Genomic DNA, 18,044 nt, shown 5'->3' with positions numbered 1-18,044 from the left:
GCAATGAAACAAAGAGTGAAAAATTTAAAGGGGTCTGAATACTTTCCGTACCCACTGTATATGTGTATATATATATATATATATATGTGTATATATATATGTGTGTGTGTGTGTGTGTGTATATATATATATATATGTATATGTGTGTGTGTGTATATATGTATATATGTGTGTGTATATATATATGTATATATATGAGTTGATATACAGTGAAGCTAATGAAGACGGTTAAGCTAATTAGGATCAGCTCCACAAAACTCTCTCTGTATTTCTCAGTAACTTGTGTGAAGATAATTACCTCTTCTGAAGAGTCCATTATGTTTTTTTTCCCGTGTCCCCTTGTTTACACACTGTGGAGGAGAGGTGGGGGTGGTGCGCAATCACTTAGGTTTGCATCATATTGTTGTCATTACGTAGTATTCCTCATGGGGGAGACAGAAACTACACACCATTGCTTTAAAACCGTTTTAAAGCAGTCGGAGATTAATTAAAAAATGTTAAAACTTTGCGCTTGCTTGTTTCCAGTATGCCAATGAGTTGGCGGCCTTCATCCGTGGTCAGAACATCAGAGAGCTGAAGGTGTGGACGAGCCACATGAAGAGGACCATCCAGACTGCAGAGGCTCTGGGAGTCCAGTATGAACAGTGGAAGGCCCTCAACGAGATAGACGCCGTGAGTTTATTCCCTACTCTGAGCTGCTTTCTCAGTAGCGTTGTTATCTAGTATGGTGATGTTCACGTTTGTTTTTCTCACTAAGGGTGTATGTGAGGAGCTAACCTACGAGGAGATTCAGCAGAATTTACCAGAAGAGTTTGCACTAAGGGATCAGGACAAGTATCGCTATCGTTACCCTAAGGGTGAGGTAAGTGCTTCCTTGAAGATACTGTGGCTTTTTAAACTTTTATTTAACTATTGTACCAGTATCACTGGGAGTTTTTTTAGGGACCCACATGTTTTGTCTGTGTTGGTCATTGAACACGGGTTGGTTTAAAGTAGTGATGTCAGTTAAACGCGTTATTAACGGCAATAACGCAAACCCATTTTAACTGCATCAGTTTTTTATGGCGAAATTAACGTTCTTTTTGGCCTAGCTTACTTTGTAGTTTTTCTCACTCGCTTTTGCAACAACTAGTAACATTACAAAAACTACAACACTCACCAGATCTAGCTAGACTGTAAACAAAACAGGCACGCCACGCACACAAAGAGTAGTAACATAACGTTTTGAGTGGAGGGTGAGCGTGAGACGCCAAAATGGACGCCAGTCGTGTAACCAGAGATCAGACTTGGCAGTACGTTTTGAGGCGGTGTGAGTTGTGTTACAGGAATTAGGAAACATCACTGCCTCTATTGCTGCCACAAGAAAGTTTTAAAACACTATGAGGGTAGTAACAAATGAAACACAAGCACACAACTGCCCGGGAGTTTGTGAAATAACAGCTGACTGTTTCCTGCAACAAGCACCAGCACAAATCCTAGTCCCTCCCTCACATTAAAGTAAAATGGATCCTCCTCTCCCCTCTCTTTGTCTGTAAAATTAAGCTGCCTTTAGGTCCGGTCGGAAATGTCGAGATCTATACATGACCCACAAAAGAAGGTCACACAAATGGGCCCTTTCAGTGACACACTTAACTCAGTTAAAAAGGCAAAAGTACAAGGGCTCCTGCACACTGCCTGCATAGCGGGCGCGTTTCAGTGTCCGTTTTTATTTTGGCTACCCTATTAACATGTTTACAGGTTAGATCTTGCACACTGACTGCGTGACATGCACGTCTCAGCCGCTTGCATGCTAGAAAAAGGGCCGACGCCCATTTTTCACGCGGCACGCAAGCGCGTTGGAGCGTGTGCAGGCAAAATAAAATACGAAAGACGTTTATATGTCATTTTAACACATATACATTTAATAAATGTCATTTGGATGTTTGAAAGTCTCTAGGGTTTGACATAAATGCAGATATGAATGCAATTTTTGCAAATGCAAAAAATAATTATTGATTCTCAAATATTGTGTAGCCAATTTTTCCATCAATACTGCCAAAGTTGTCTTTGCTGTTATCAAATCAGTTATCATTATCAATTTATCAGTAAATCAGTATATATTTATGTTTAACATGAAGTACAGTATACTACTGCCGGAGCACAGCACATTTCCACAACTCTCTTCCCATATATGATTTTATCAATAGATGAACAGGCGAGGCTAGCAGCAGCCCCTCATCAGACACGTTTGTGGTGTACAAAGACAACGCCACACAGCCGACACGCAACTGACACGCAACAGAAACATCACGCCACGCAGGCTGAGTGCAGGACGCCTAAGAATCAAAATATACTTAAAATACCAAAACTAAAAGTTCTCATTATGATGCAGAATGGCCCATTTAATAAAATTATTTAATTGGATTATAATTATGAATGCACTCTGAAAGCATAAACCATTTTAATCTTGCAGCTGGTAAAGATGGAGCTAATTTTATTTGATGTGTATAATACTGTTGAGTAACGTAATCTATAATAGAACATCATAATTAGTTTGTTGATGACATGTATTAATTATCTCAGTCTGTTATCATTAATAAAAAAGTTAAATGTAGTGGAGTAAAAAGTGCAGTATATGCCTCTGAAATGTAGTGCGGTACAAGTATAAAGTGGCATGAAATAGAAATACTCAAGTAAAGTACAAGTTCCTCACAGTAGTACTTCATACAGTACTTGAGTGTATTTGGATATCTTCCACCTCCAAATGAGATATGATAAATTAGGTAATTAGTGAGCTTTAGGAGTGCCCCATGGTGGATTTGTTGCTTTTAGAGCCAGGCTAGCTGTTTCCAGTCTTTAATTGTAATATGCTCAGTAAGGAAACATGTTGCTAAATCTTCAATATACTGTATACTGCAAATATACAGAACAAAACATATTTAAAAGGCAGCATGTGATAAATATAAAGCAATAATAATAAACACTGCAAGTTATGCATGTGCAAACTGTAAAAATGTAAACACTTGAGTAGAGTTTTGAGGAAGGCTATGAGTATAAACTCCTATCTGCTGTAAAGGAGTCTGATGGCAGTAGAAAATGAAGCGCTCCTGAGTCTGGAGGCCCTGCATTTAACACTCCTGTACCTCTGGCCTGTGGGTAGAAGTATGAAGAGTCCGTTCTGGGGATTGGTGGGGTCCTTGAAGATGGAGATGACTCTCCTGCTGTAGAATTTATGCTAACAGTCTTCACATTTAACAGATACATATGCCTAGTTCAAAGGGCACTTTTCCCTCTCAATGTCAGACATTTTCACAGAGAATCTGAATAGAAAAAGTCTGGGAATTGTACAGTACACATTTGTGTGTCAAGATTGAATGAGTCTGTTTGGAAAATGTGAATATGAACTCTTCAATCATTTTGTCTCTTGTCCAGTCCTATGAGGACCTTGTCCATCGTTTAGAGCCGGTCATAATGGAGCTGGAGAGGCTGGAAAACGTTCTGGTTATCTGTCACCAAGCTGTGTTTCGCTGCCTGCTGGCCTACTTCTTGGACAAACCTGCAGGTACACACATCCAGGAATATAATTACATTGAAACAGTATGTGATGATGTTTTAAAACCCCAAATAGTTTAATAATTAACTTTACACAATAAAAGCAGACACTTTAAAAACAGATTTCATATTCTATTATACATTTTTTTGATTTGATTTTATATTATGTCTTTACACATTTGCCCTGTTTATTGTTATGCACCAAATCATCACCAAGTTAAATTCCTTATATGTGTACTTGGCAATAAACTGTTCCTTATTCTGAATAACCTCATTTCCCCCCGTGAAGATGAGCTGCCTTATCTCAGATGCCCCCTCCACACAGTGCTCAAACTCACACCAATAGCTTATGGTAGGTGGTACAAGCTTGAGCGTGTGACATATTTATATCTCTGTAAACCTTTCTCTGACAGTCTGCCTCTCTCCTCAATTTAAGGCTGTGAAGTTGAGTCATTTTATCTCAATATTGAAGCAGTCAACACACACCGAGAAAGGCCTGTGGTGAGTTTCCACAAGCACACATTGGTCTTAATAGACACTTTGCTTTGCCAACTATTCTGTGGTAGATACGTCTGATGGCAGCTAGTAATGTTTAGTAATGTGTATGTATTGAGGAATATATGTAGTGGTGAGGAATGAGCAAATATATAGCCGAACTAATATTTTTTTCCTTTTAGTTTCAATATTAGGATAATTAGAAGCAAAAAAAAACATTACGCCATCTCAGGTTTTAAAACTACTGGTATGTAGCTTTGGGAAAAAAGAAATCAAATCAAATCAAAATCTTACTCTTACTAATTGAAGTTGAGTGCATTAGCAATAAGTTCGACCAATTCCACACTTTGATGTTTGTTGCCTCTCTTGGTCTGGTATGACCACGATGGCTAGTGTACAGTGAAGGGACTGTACTGGAACTAGGCTGTACTATGAAATAATAAGTGGTCTGATATACAGTATACAACATGTGCAGAGCTACAGTAAAAATATTGTGCAGAAATACAGAATGAACTGCTGGAGGTGTGATGTGAATACACTATAGATTAGATAAATGCAGGGTAGACAGTAGAATAAATTTGAACACACGACGACTGCAATTTAGACTTCAATAGGAACCAAATTATTCTTTTTTAAAGATTGAGTCTGGATCTGTTTGCCCAGACTTATTTTCTAGTTGCCTTTTCGGCATTTTCTTTCTATATTGCATTATAGGAGAATGGTGTAAACGTTACTTAGCATGGTGTCTGGTTTGAGTATTCTTAATTCTGTCACTTTTCCAGTGTGCACACATTAACTACTAGGGATGAGCGAGTACAGCATTATCTGTATATGTATCTGTATCTGTTTACCACATGAATTATCTGTATCCGTATCCGTACTCGGACTGGGCGGGGCCTAAACCGTAAGTGGTCAGCTGACAGTAAAACAAAAAACAAATCTCCGATGGCAGAAACGCAACGAGAGAGAGAGAGAGAGAGAGAGAGAGAGGATTTCTCTGTGTTGTGTGTGTGTGTGAGAGATTGATCCGAGCGGGTTTGTAGGCGGGGGGGGGGGGGGGGGGGGGGGGGGGGGGGGGGGGGGGGGGGGGGGGGGGGCGCTGTGGTTATCACAGAACGCTGCGCGGCCAGTTGAGGAGTTGTATTCAATCCGAGCACGGATATTGACTCATATTACTCGTATAATACTTGTACTCGTCAAAAGTGCTTTATCCGTACCGGATACTCGTTTCAGCCGGATACTCGGATCACCCCTATTAACTACTAAATAACTGCATAGAATAAATATGAAGTATGGATTTGAGACATGCCAATAGTCTTTGCTGTCGTTGCAGAATGTCGACGTCAACAGAAAACCTGAGGATGCTCTGCAGACTGTTCCTGACCACATATAAATGCTGGCCGAATGAGAGAAGGATTACAATCATGTACACCGGGATGTGGTGCTATATGTTAGCTTCACTGAATGTTAGAGATGCACTCCAATTCAAGGTTGATTGTGTGAAAGCAGGAAGACGATGGGGCTTCAAGACGGGAAGACTAGATGGTAGAAACGGGACGAGGTTATGGAAACATGACTCCAGAAGCACATGGACTCCTGCTGTACAGGACGGGACATGGCTCATACAGGTGCTTTTGTTTGCCACATGACTGTGAAAATCTGACTACAGTTTAAAAGTTGTTTAAAAATGATCCAGAAAGAAAAAAAATGCATAATATTCAGGGATCCTGCGGGGTCTTAAAAGTTTAAAAAACGTCTTGGCATTCAATTTCATCCAATGTGGCATTTAAAATGTCTTAAAAAGTCTTAAATTTAACGTGAAGATCTCTGGGGTTAGCCTGACATTGTTGTGAGGCTAAGAGGAAATGATTTCAATAAAAAAAAAAAAAGATTATGTAGGGAGGTTGTTACAGTGTAATTGTTGCCCAGATAATGTGTTGTTGCTAGTCTAATTATAAATGTGTGAACCCAGCACCATGGACAGCACCCAAACAAAGAAACATGTTGTTGATGTTGACTGTAACGTTGGAAATGTAGACAAGACGCCAAACTTTAGCTGGGTTTCAATAAAATAATGTAAATAAAGGAACAAGAGTCACCTCCAACAGTGTTTTGCAGTGAAGAGATCCACTTCTCAAGTCCTGTTTGTGTTGGCTGCCTGGCAGCTTTCTCATGTCTCTCTGTCAGAGAAGTTAAATTGAACAAAGTACCACAGCGGACCAATGTTCTGTTCCATCCTCTTTGGGAAAGAGCTCTCAGGGGAAATGAAAACTCGCATTTGGGAGTTATTTAGGGAATAAAAACATTTTTTAGGAGCACACCTACAGAGAGGGGTAAGGTAGTTTTGGTAGCAGGGTATTTTCCCCAAATAGCAGAGTAGGGGTTAATAATCCCTCATTTCTCTCGTTCACCTCTGTGGCAGCAGTCTGTGAAATTTCCAGTATGCAAGCATACAAGCTGGGTGCTGCTTTCTTTGCAGCCAGTGGGACTCCGGCAACTTCCTGACTCAACTTCATGCTTTTTAAACTTTTCTTCCCCCCACCACACCAGGCGGATGTTTTACTCGTATTATAATTTCTTTCATTATCATTGCGGTGGCAGTAAACTAAGCCGAGGTGAGGGAGGGGAAAGCCTGCCCCTTGCAGAAAAGAACTCGCGTAAAATGTGAGGTATGTGCACAACTGCTGAGAACCTGAGAGCCCCTCATCTGGGAGCCTAAAAGCTGAATTATCATGGACATGATGAGCCTACAGATCCAGTGTATTCTCCTGTTCCTCACTTGGTATGTGCAGGAGGGACTAACAAGGGATTATGAAGTCAACCTGGGAGCAAATGTTCTTTCACAGGTATATTTTTCTTTATTTACCTTTTTTCAATTTTGTGTCAAAAATCCTTGGTGCTACTTAAAGTATTACTATTTAAAGACACCCCTCTGTTAAAGCAGACAGAATCAAGGCTGGAAGTGTAACAATATTAACACAGAACTGTATTGTGTATGCAAATGATATCTGTAGCCTAATCGCAAATATTTGGTTAGACTTTTGCAGAATTCAAACTATTGGTAACACCGCATAATGCTGTTAGTGACCATACTCAGAATTTAATAGTATATTTTTCCAAAGGGAGATTTTCCACCCAATACTCACTGGGCCAGAACATAAAATATGGTCCTATTTTAAAAATATATGTGTGTGTGTGTGTGTGTGTGTGTGTGTATATATATATATATATATATATGTATGTATATATATATATATATATATATATATATATATATATATATATATATATATATATATATATATATATATATATATAAAAAGTTATAGGATTTATAAGTTTTCCTCTAAAGGTTTTCCACTCTTGAACATATTTGTTTATGTTAGATTCCTAGCAATGACCAGGATATGTGGTAATGTATTGACACAGCAATGACTTGTGTGCAAAAATACCATTTGAGAGCAAAGCGTGCAACCCTCACTGGCCCTGTGTACAGGGAAAGCATTTATGTCCAGTTCCCCTTCACTTCCATTCATGAATGGCTCAGATTCAGGCCATCTCAACACAAAATCTTGACCCAACCCTCACATAGGCAGACTGTGGAGATTTCTCCAAAAAGGAGGAGTTTTGAACAAACAATGGTACTAATACATTGTATTATGCATCACATCACCACAGTGTGCCTTGAAAGCACGTTTTACAAAACTACCCATGCGCTTGAGTTACTTGCTTCTCTTGTTTCTTTTCCAGAGAGTAAGACGTCAAAGCAAACCAACAAAAGCAGTGGTAAGTTTATTCAGTTACTGTCATTACATTTCAAATATGAATCTGACTGTTGGTGTAAGATTGGAGCTCCTCATGAAATAAAATATGATACTCAATTTCTTGGTCACTGATAAAAATGTATTATATCTACAAATGTGAAAGAGAGAGAGAAAACTAAGCTCTGCTACACACATTTCTTTCTTTTTTTACAATAAAGAGTACAATATTTCCCTGTGAAATGTAGCGTAAAGGACTATAAAATGATAATACTTATGTATATTTTAAGATCCCTGTACTTGACTTAAAATGCTGCTGTACAGTACTTAAGTACAGTGTGTTAGTTTCCACCAGTGATAGCCTGCAAAGTGAGTTGCAGACCAAGCTTCCATGGTGTTGTTACCTGTGAAGCAGTTCCCTGAAAACGCACAGTAATACAGTTTGTACAGCATAGACCACAGCCTTCCTAAATAGCCGTGAGCTAGGAGGGCTGATGTGGCTCTCTTCCTGCTGCCTGCCGCCTCGCCGGCCACGTCCTGCAGCTATGTGGCCAGCACTGACCAGATTGGCTTACGCCAGTAAACATAAGGAGGACAGTGACAGCATGCAGGAAACTGCTTGGTGGTGTTTGGCTGAATCGTCGGAGCAATGCAGGGCCGACCTTGGTATGGGACAAAGAAAAGGAAAAAGAGCTGTGTGAGGTTTATGATTGTCGGTGCTACTCAGATCCGATTGGTGCTTTCCCAGCTGTGTGTCAAGGTGGTATGACGTTAGGATCTGTGGTGATGACTTCATTATTAAATAAGTGGCAAAACTACATTATCAGCCAGTGGTGACATGTGACTAATTGTAGTCAAACTGTACTTAAGTACAAGTTTAATGTGCTCTTCTAGTAGCTCAGACCGTAGGGAGTTGGGTTGGGAACCGGAGGGTCGCTACCAAAAGTATGGTGGTGGACTGGTAGTTAGTAGTTGGACCTCCTGGGCACTGCTAAGGTGTTCTTGAACAAGGCATCAAACCCCCAACTGCACGGGGCGCCTTTCCATGGGCAGCCCCCCCATTCTGACATCTCTCATAAGTACTGGGTATGAATGTAATTCAGGCCTGTGTGTAATAACAGAGTGAAAACATTGTAATTTCCCCTTGAGGGATTAATAAAGTACACATTATTATTGATTTCTTACACGTTATGCCCACCTGGGTGATTCACGGCAGCTTTATGATGCCAGAGGGTCATCACACTTCAGCTTGGTAGAGAGGGAGGGGAACATGTTTTTAGTGGTAGGGGACCCCAGAGCACCTGGAGAAAAAAAAACACACAGACAACCAGGGTTCAAACCCGGGTCCCTGTTGCTGTAAGGCCACGGTGCTAACCACTGGGCCACTGTGCTGTCTTGTAATTTCTCCTCAGCTCAAGTGCTTTCTGTTCCAGCCTCTGTAGGGATCTTTACATGTGTTTGTGATGTTACTAGCTGAAGGTGACAGACTACCATGTGAGGTGTTCCGTGGTGTCCCGCTATGCTGTTACCAGAGTCCAGAGTTCAGTCTGGAACCAGCTGCCCATCACCAAGGAGGCCGCCTTCGAGGTGGACCTGCCCTCCTCTGCTTTCATCTCTAACTTTACCATGTAAGTCTTTCACTTCCACAGTAGACAGAACTACTTCTTATATTTGTTTCTAAGTGTATTATTTGAATCAGAAAAATGGGTTTCTTTCAACCAAAATGCCCCAAAATAACAGGGATGCATTGATGTATGTTGTTTGGAACCCATACAACAATCTTCGCAGGTAAATTAATGATTACCTTCATTAATTTCTGTGGGCGCTTTTTTTAAATATATATCCTCACTAACCTTTGACAAATACCAGACTGTGATTTTCCACTCAACATCCTCTGATCTTAACTTTTGGTAAAAAATTATTCATAATTTCTGCTTTTTTTTAACAAAAACATTAGGTATAATGTCATATAATTTAGGTTTATGAATAAAAAATTGATAAACTTTTAAAAAAGTGTCAAAAGCAGTGAATTCTTAAAATGTTTTTCAATTTTGACCAAGAAGAAAAAGTTGATGGTTAAAAATAAATATCTTTTGCTATGTTTACACTACTCCAGCAATTGTGAGCCTTTAAAGGTCCTGACACACTAACCCGATTACCGGCCGTCGGACAGTCTGGCGGGGTCGGTAACTCAAGTTTGTTCCGTGTGTTCCGTGCTGTCATCAGTCAGAGGGGCCGGCACCTTCATTTAGGTCAACCTGACATGCTCGGTCGGAAGGCGGGCACTGCCGGCAGTCAGACTCAAATGACCAATCTGATTGGTAAAGTGCTAACGTGGAAATGACGAGGGAGATGAGCGTGACGAGAGTCTCTCAAAATCTGACGAAAGTCTTTTAAACTGACCTTGGTCAATCTAAAAATGAAGACAGATTTAGCAGCTCCTCGGCCTCGCTTAAAATGTTTTTTGAATACAAACACTTTTTGGTGAACTATTTCAGTGAAATGTGAGGTTGTATTCTGAACGAGCTGCCATGACAGTCTGGCTTTGAATTTTCAGAGAAACCAGACCCATGTGACGCATTCATCCAGTCAGCTGCTGGCGGGAGGCGGCATCGCTTTGGTGTGTTCAAAGACGCCTTTTTTGGCCTACTTGGGGAGGCGGTCGGTCCGACTCGGCTGCCCCCGTTTTGGTTAAAAACTCTGGCGTTGCTTTGTAATCTGGACGGCCACAAACGGAGAACTTTGGAAACGACGCCAGTCAGTCGTATCGGTTATGTAGGGTTGCATACCTTTAAGTAACCGTTCCACCTTGCCGTCGCTCTATACTAATAAATCCCTGATCTTACTTTTCACCATTAGTGTTCTTTCTCCAAAGTATTTTCTGTTTTCCACTTATACATTTATAATTTTCAAACGCAGAGTATTGTCAGACAATCTGCTTCCTGTTTACACCAGCACGCACATGCCCAGTGTATGCGAATAGTCATGTGATATGTGCAGTCAGACATATTATATATTGATGTAGATTAGTTCTGCTACTGGAGATCAAACTCTTGTGTGGACCGAGATTGTTTTTTTGTTTTTTTTTAAACGCCATTTCAAAATGAAAACCTAGTGCTGTAGATATAGCCTCAGTGTCTGTCCTTTCATTTTCTGTACTTCTAATCTGAAACATCGCCTTAAAAGCCAGGAAATGCAAAAATCACCATTACATTTATTGTGTTTTGGAAGACAATTCCTCATAACAAATAGGGACTTGATCCAAAGTCAGAGTCAAAAGTATTAAAGTTGACAAGGGAAATAAGTCCCTGCTATATGGGGAGAGATGCAATAAATAAAACTAATGTTCTCGTTAATGGGGAGAATCCAGAAATAAAACTTCAGAGGAATTATGTAAGGGACTGGAATTCCGGTCCGGAGGAGAGATGCATAATTTAATTAGCGAGAGGGTTTGCTGACCGCCCTTCTTCAAAAATGCTAAATATAAACAAAACAAAAGTCAACATTGCAGGCCAAACCCCAAACGTGGAGCTGGGTTTGGGAGCGGAAGCCGGTCAGGAGGAGGGGGAACCTCGGGGCACATGAATACCAGGCTTTGTAAAAGGAAGTCAGAAAATGAATAGAGTAAATGACAGGAGTTTGCCCAGTCCCCCTTTTCTCCCCCGCACAGTTTACTGAGGCAGCCTGCCAGTTTAGATACGCTACACACAGACACACACACGCCAAAATGTACTGTATGTATGCGTGCCTACCTGGAGGTGGATGTAGACTTAGATTATATCAAGTATGTGTGAGTCTGGAGCTTGTACAGTTTTTTTTTTTACAACCATCGTCCTTGACTTTAGATGTTTTTTATCCTCTCTTCTAAGAATAGCTTTATTTTCTTTTTTTCTTTTTCTCTTTTTTTACTTTTAGCACTTTGAGATCTATTGATGAAAAGTGCATTATAAATAAAATGTAATATTATTATTGACTTCTGTCTTTCACAGACACACACATTCTCAGTCTCAGAACCCATACAGCCATCTGCACATCACCAAATAACCCAGAGGAGAAAAAATAGCTGTGGCAAATGTGTTACGTTAGTTCTTTGGCATTTCTGTGTCTGAAACTAAGAACTGTGTGTTCTATGTGTAAGTAACTGATGTACAGCCGTTCCTTCACCCCCCACCCCCTCAACCAGTCGGCCTGCAGCCACACATATAAATACAAGCGGCTCCATTTTCCACTCTTGCCATTCTACTCTGTTTCTCAAACAAGACCCGCTTCAAGTCTGTGGGTTTATTTTAGTAAGCCCTTGATGTTTTCTTCTCTTTGGATATATTTGTTCAAAGAGCTTGACCTTAATTTAGCACCTTGTGACGTGCCATCAGCGGTCACCGAAGTCTAGGAAATGCACTGTGTGAATTAGATCCCACTTTGGAGTGGTGGTTTGAGTTGGGATTTTGACGGGTGTAGCACGCAGCGGCACTCCCTCGGAGCGTCATCAGCCTGCTAGATCTCTCTTCATTAAGGCTGTTTTCAGAGGGAAATTACTCTTTTCCACTCCTCGCCCTGTTTACGACCACCACCCCACCCCCTTTTTCATGGTAGGAACTGCATTCGCAAACAAGCATGATGTGTGTTTGTGAAGCAGCTTTGTGATCCCTCTCGAAATACTTGGAGCAAAATAAAATCAATCCATGCAGGCCAGGCGTGTTTGTGACTGAAATATAATCTGGCCACTGTGAGTCACACAGAGAGCTATTTCTTCTTCCTCTTTCCTCTTTCCCATCAGCAACTCCAATGGCAAGGTGTATGTGGCCCAGGTGAAGGAAAGAGCTGCTGCCAGGAAGATTTACGATGCCGCTAAGAAGCAAGGAAAAACCGCCGGACTTGTTGCTACCAAGTCAGTCCCAAATTTGTTCTTATTTCTTTAGCTTCCACAAAATAACAGTTTTGAATGTGAATTAGAGCAGAGAAATATACAGTATGGATATATAAGGCTAGATACCGTCTTAAGTTTTGGATATTGCAACATGACAAGTTGCCATATGAAGTGTTTCTTGTTTGTCTTTTTCACGGTTTTAAAGGCTGCATTACGGTAAAATTATGTATTTTTCTGAACTTACCAGACTGTTACAGGTGTTCTAATATTTTACCCACTCAGTCATTATATCCACATAATTAAAGATTATTTTCCAAAAATATTTTCTAATAGCACCAATTGTCAACCCTACTATGTTTGAGTTTTCCTTCCCTTTTACTGTGCGGCGTTCCAGAGAGAGGGAAATTGAGAAGTTCCGTGTGGCGGTGAGCGTGCCGTCAGGAGCTCGGATGTCCTTCTCCCTGAGCTACGAGGAGCTGCTGCCTCGCCGGCTCGGCCGCTACGAGCTCAGTCTGGGTCTGAGGCCGGGACAGCCTGTGCAGAACCTCACCTTAGACGTCAGTATAATGGAGCGGACGGGCATCAGTTTCATCAAAGCCTTTCCTCTTAAGACGAGCCGACTGCTCTCCAACACTGCTCAAGGTCAAATCTGAGTTATTACACGTCAATATACCGAATATTTTTAAGATGGTTCATTAGGATGATCCACTTTCAAAGACAACATCTTAAAATACTTCTACACTGATGTAAAGTACAGGTACACTGACCAGCAGGTACCACTCTCACATTTGTAAGCTAAATATTATTGGGGATACATTGATCTGCATCAACTTACCGATTTAAGTCCCCAACAATCCAATATTATCAATACAAAGTTAAAATATTGATGCATACATTATCGTCATCTTTAAGATGCCCCCATGTTTTGAACGTTTTTTTATTAAAAAGTGTATTTTGGTTTATTTAATTGTCATATCATATTTTGGTTGCTTTTTGTAAATGATTGTGGGGTTATGTATTGTCAATGTATCAGTTGCAGGGCCCTAAAATCCTATTGTTGCAGACTGTGATATCATAGTGTGTCAAGATCATAGTGTCCAAGATTTGATATAATAATGTATCGTGATAACGAGTGTGATTTACACCCCTAGTAAATATAAATATTTCACTCATTTAGGCCCTACATACCTTGCCTTGGGCTTTCTTTGTGTTGGCATTTTAAACTCTGGTAGATTTCTGAGGACTTAAATGTCCTCACATCTCTGACGGATAAATCCCAACAGCTAGCTAGACTATTTTGCAGAGGCGCCGTTGCTCCGTAGTGATTAGTTTAAAGAAATGCCAATAAACCAGAGCACCTTTCTAAAGGGCCAGACTAGTCTTTTTGCTAAGCTGAGCTAACTGGCTGTAGCTTCATATTTACTTTCCCGACTTTCAAGTAGCATCTATCCTCTAATCTGACTCTCGCCAAGAAAGCAAATAAGACTATTTCCCAAAATGAAAATGTTATAGATGATTGCTACATGGGTTTAATCCTGTCCTATGTTCCTACAGGTGACGCAGAGCCTCCTCCCTCCACTCATGTGGAGCAGAGCGCTTGCTGCGCTCGGGTTCGCTACAGTCCTACTCTACAGCAGCAGAACAGCATCTCCTCTAAAGGTCTAAACGCCGACTTCATCATCCAGTATGATGTGGATCTTAAAGATCTCATGGGTGAAGTCCAGGTCAGCAGCATTGGATTTTTACTTCTGGCCTGTCAAATACACAAGGGGGATTGTTTGTCACAATACAAAAATACCAAATGGCTTTTTTTCTCTCTCAGGTGTATGACGGCTACTTTGTGCATTACTTTGCACCCAGAGGGCTTCCTGTGGTTCCTAAGGATGTCATATTTGTCATTGATGTCAGTGGCTCAATGATAGGCACTAAGATGAAACAGGTAAAGTGGACATGGGGACATGGATGGAACAACATTCAGGGCTCAGCGCAAATCTGGGGGTTTTGGCATGCTCCATTTATAGCAGCATAAACATAATAGTTGTAAGGCTTCATCCTGTACTGTAGCTTATTGTTTTTAAACTGTCTTCATCATTCTGAAACCAGAAAACAACAAATGTTGAGTCCTCCGCACCTGACACCTTAAAAGGGGCAAAACTTGTATAATGTTTCTATTTTTAAGTTCCATGTATGTAGGAATTTAGTGTGAACAGCATTACTAATCTTGTGGTCTCGCTTTGCCAGACCTTCCTCCACCGATGAGCAGCAAAGGAAGGTCTGGCTAGTCCAAACAGCATTCAAGGGCATTCAGGGCAAGATATTTACGTCCTAAAAGAGTGAAATCCGGCCGGAATTTCCATCGGCAACGCCACAATCCCAGAAGAGAAACGCCGAGGATAGACCACTAATGTTTTTAGTAGAGTTTACAGAATTAATGGCAATATTTACCCAGTAATAGAACTTTTGTGCCATAGATTTGCAACTTCAATCAGAGAAACTGAGGGGAAATTATATTAAAACATTTAAAGATTAGGGGTTTTTAAGAAAACGGTCTTCATTCTGCGAAAATAAGGTGGTATTTCTGTCTATAATCATAAACATTTCTGTCAGTAGACCAAGCAAGCCATGGGCACCATTCTCGGGGACCTGAGAGAGGGAGACCACTTTAATATCATCACCTTCTCAGACAAAGTTCACACCTGGAAGAAAGGACGAACGGTCCGGGCGACTCGGCAGAATGTACAAGACGCCAAAGACTTTGTGAAGAGGATTATTGCAGAAGGATGTGAGTTGAAATGTGATTGTTTGATTGGGATACATTGAACTCCTGACTCATTGGAATTTAAAGATACTATGTTCTCACAATTCTTTTTTTGGGGGGGAGGGGGAGGAACTGATTCAAAAATCTTGTTACATTTGGTTTTGGAGGAATGGAGTCTGTGTAACACTTTAAATTGAATGAATCGGTATCTAGAGCTAATAGAGCAGCTCTGTGTGACAAGCCTTCCGCCAATAGTTTACCTAAAGATATATATTATTTTCAACTTCCTTATGTTTGCTTTGTCCTCTTCCTTTAACGCTGATTGTCCCACTCTTCTGTATCAGGGACGAATATCAATGCAGCTCTGCTTTCAGCTGCCCAGCTGGTCAACCCTCCATCCTCTGCCTATTCCAGCCACCACTCATCCCATCGTGTCCCTCTGGTCATTTTCCTTACGGATGGGGAGGCAACCATCGGAGTGACGGCTGGTGACACGATCCTTAACAACGCCAAGAAAGCTTTGGGCTCCTCCTCTCTGTTTGGCCTGGCCTTTGGTAACGACGCCGACTTTCTTCTTCTGAAACGCCTGGCTCTGGATAACCGCGGGGTGGCTCGGATGGTGTACGAGGATGCAGACGCAGACTTGCAGCTGAAGGGCTTCTATGACGAAGTAGCCAGCCCTTTGCTATCAGACATCCAGCTGTCGTACCTGGAAGACCAGGCGTTTGACATCACCCGCTCCCTGTTCCCCAACTACTTCCAAGGCTCAGAGTTGGTAGTGGCTGGGAGAGTCAAACCAGGGGTCAAGGATTTTAAGGTATCAATGTCCGCCACTGATTCAAAGCAACACGTCAAGTTGGAGAACGATGTGTTGATTTCCAATGCAAAGGGTAACGGCAGTGAAGATTCACTTGACTGCTCAGGAGACTTTGAAGGAATCTCCAGCTTTGTGCACCGTCTCTGGGCGTATGCCACCATCAAGGAGCTGCTCCTGGCCAAACTGAACGCTACTGACCCTGCAACTCAAAGGCTACTGACAGACAAGGCCACCAACCTATCCCTCAAGTTTAACTTTGTAACACCAGTCACTTCTTTAGTCGTAGTTAAGCCAGATGCAGATGAAGCAGCTCAAACTCCAACCACCGCAAAACCCACCACGGCAGCGACTACAACCACGACTACTGCCGTCACCAAAATATCTGCTGCCGGTGCTGCAAAGAAGCCCAGCACACCTTCTAACGCCAGGCCTAACAAGAGAAAACCAGACCCTCCTCAGCCACCGCCAAAGCAGAATAAAAAAATCTCATCCCCAACTTCATCCTCATCCAAGAAAACCACGACAACTTCAAGTCCCAGTTCTAGCAAAACTGCCCCAACTCCATTCTCTGGTAAAAAGCCCAGTCCTTCTCAAAATGAAACCAAAACTGATTCTATCCCACCCCCCCCTCCTCCTCTTCCTGTGGGTAAGATACCCACCTCTGTGCTTAATGCTCTAAAAACAGCGCCACCCCCTGCACCTGGAAAAGTCTCCACCCCCCAGCCCAAAGTCTCGAAAACAACCACTTACTCAACAACCACCACAATGCTAACATTCACCACCAGCACCCCACCTCCACTCAATTCAGTCACGACTGCCCCTGCGCCCCTGCCAGGGAGACCCCTTACCCCACAGCCCACAACAGCGAGGCCAGCCCTGCCACCTGTCAAAGTGACTGTCCCCTCCACAGTGGCAGAAAACAGCAGCACATCCGCTCCAGATCTCCCTGAAATCACCACCGCTCTGCCCAAACCGTTGTCTCCGCTCACCTCCCCCCCCCCGGCACCGGCTCCGGTTGTGGAAGACAACAACACTGACCTAAGCATCGCCACCTTTGTGTCGGCCACCTTTGCTCCCATGCCTGGTGTCACAGATGGGCCGCGGTTGTGGGAAGCAGCAGGGCTTCTGGGTAGGTTATATCTAGTTTTACTTTGCCAGAACTGTCTCCACATTGCTGTGCAGTATGGTCTGGCTACACCGCACATACATTCTGGGATAGGAGGAAAAAAACGCTCCTAAACCTTGTGTTTTCTTTCCGTCAAAAACGTTTTTTGTGTTGACACTTTTTATCGATGTTTTTAACTTTCTTCTTTCCCTTTTTTCAACACTTTTGACGGGTCAGTTAGGACAACATGAGGGATATACCAATCAATCGTCTTTGGTGGCGCTAAGCTCCGGATGCAGAAACATTTGCTCTCCACAAAAGAAACCGCCATACAATATTAAATGAAGTTAACGGTTTGCACTACACAGTAACCTGGGCTATTTGAATTACCTGGATACATAGGTAAACCTCATTGGGCCCTGTCTTGCACCCGGCATTTGGACACGCCATAAATGCACCTGCGCCATGGGCTTAACGCTGTGTGATTATATTGTTCAAATAGGGCCCATGAGATCTCACCAGTGTGCCGCCATGTGTACTTTGTCCACAACAATCCCACAAATCAGTCCCAAAACATTCCATTTACAAAGGAAATGCTGTGAACATATTAAAAGGTAAATCTTTACAACCATTCCCTGAAAGAACCAAGCAGGCCTGCCTTGTTGCACCATCCAAAAATCTTCAAAAAGTGCCATTTTTATCGTGTAGCT

The 18,044-nt window shown here is 41.9% G+C and overlaps 2 protein-coding genes across 8 annotated transcripts in view; both read left to right on the top strand.

Moving 5' to 3' along the window:
• pfkfb1 (6-phosphofructo-2-kinase/fructose-2,6-biphosphatase 1) overlaps window positions 1-6,118 on the top strand; it is a 27,065-nt gene extending 20,947 nt beyond the window's left edge. For 4 of the 6 annotated variants that reach the window (XM_034876252.1, XM_034876249.1, XM_034876246.1 and 1 more), the window contains exons 9-14: window positions 526-672; window positions 758-862; window positions 3,412-3,541; window positions 3,821-3,883; window positions 3,968-4,032; window positions 5,342-6,118. In XM_034876252.1, coding sequence (XP_034732143.1) covers window positions 526-672; window positions 758-862; window positions 3,412-3,541; window positions 3,821-3,883; window positions 3,968-4,032; window positions 5,342-5,419 — 588 coding nt within the window. In that variant the 3' untranslated portion in view covers window positions 5,420-6,118. The remainder of the gene's footprint in view (window positions 1-525; window positions 673-757; window positions 863-3,411; window positions 3,542-3,820; window positions 3,884-3,967; window positions 4,033-5,341) is intronic. The other 2 variants (XM_034876250.1, XM_034876247.1) reach the window with 1 other exon arrangement.
• Window positions 6,119-6,237: 119 nt separating this feature from the next.
• Window positions 6,238-18,044, top strand: part of itih6 (inter-alpha-trypsin inhibitor heavy chain family member 6) — a 38,770-nt gene continuing 26,963 nt past the window's right edge. For both annotated transcript variants that reach the window (XM_034876198.1, XM_034876197.1), the window contains exons 1-9: window positions 6,238-6,872; window positions 7,777-7,812; window positions 9,261-9,415; window positions 12,565-12,675; window positions 13,049-13,296; window positions 14,209-14,378; window positions 14,477-14,593; window positions 15,265-15,436; window positions 15,757-17,358. In XM_034876198.1, coding sequence (XP_034732089.1) covers window positions 6,759-6,872; window positions 7,777-7,812; window positions 9,261-9,415; window positions 12,565-12,675; window positions 13,049-13,296; window positions 14,209-14,378; window positions 14,477-14,593; window positions 15,265-15,436; window positions 15,757-17,358 — 2,725 coding nt within the window. In that variant the 5' untranslated portion in view covers window positions 6,238-6,758. The remainder of the gene's footprint in view (window positions 6,873-7,776; window positions 7,813-9,260; window positions 9,416-12,564; window positions 12,676-13,048; window positions 13,297-14,208; window positions 14,379-14,476; window positions 14,594-15,264; window positions 15,437-15,756; window positions 17,359-18,044) is intronic.

The sequence above is a fragment of the Etheostoma cragini genome, chromosome 7, assembly GCF_013103735.1.
Source record: "Etheostoma cragini isolate CJK2018 chromosome 7, CSU_Ecrag_1.0, whole genome shotgun sequence".
Lineage (NCBI taxonomy): Eukaryota > Metazoa > Chordata > Actinopteri > Perciformes > Percidae > Etheostoma > Etheostoma cragini.
This window is presented reverse-complemented; position numbering and strand designations above follow the sequence as displayed.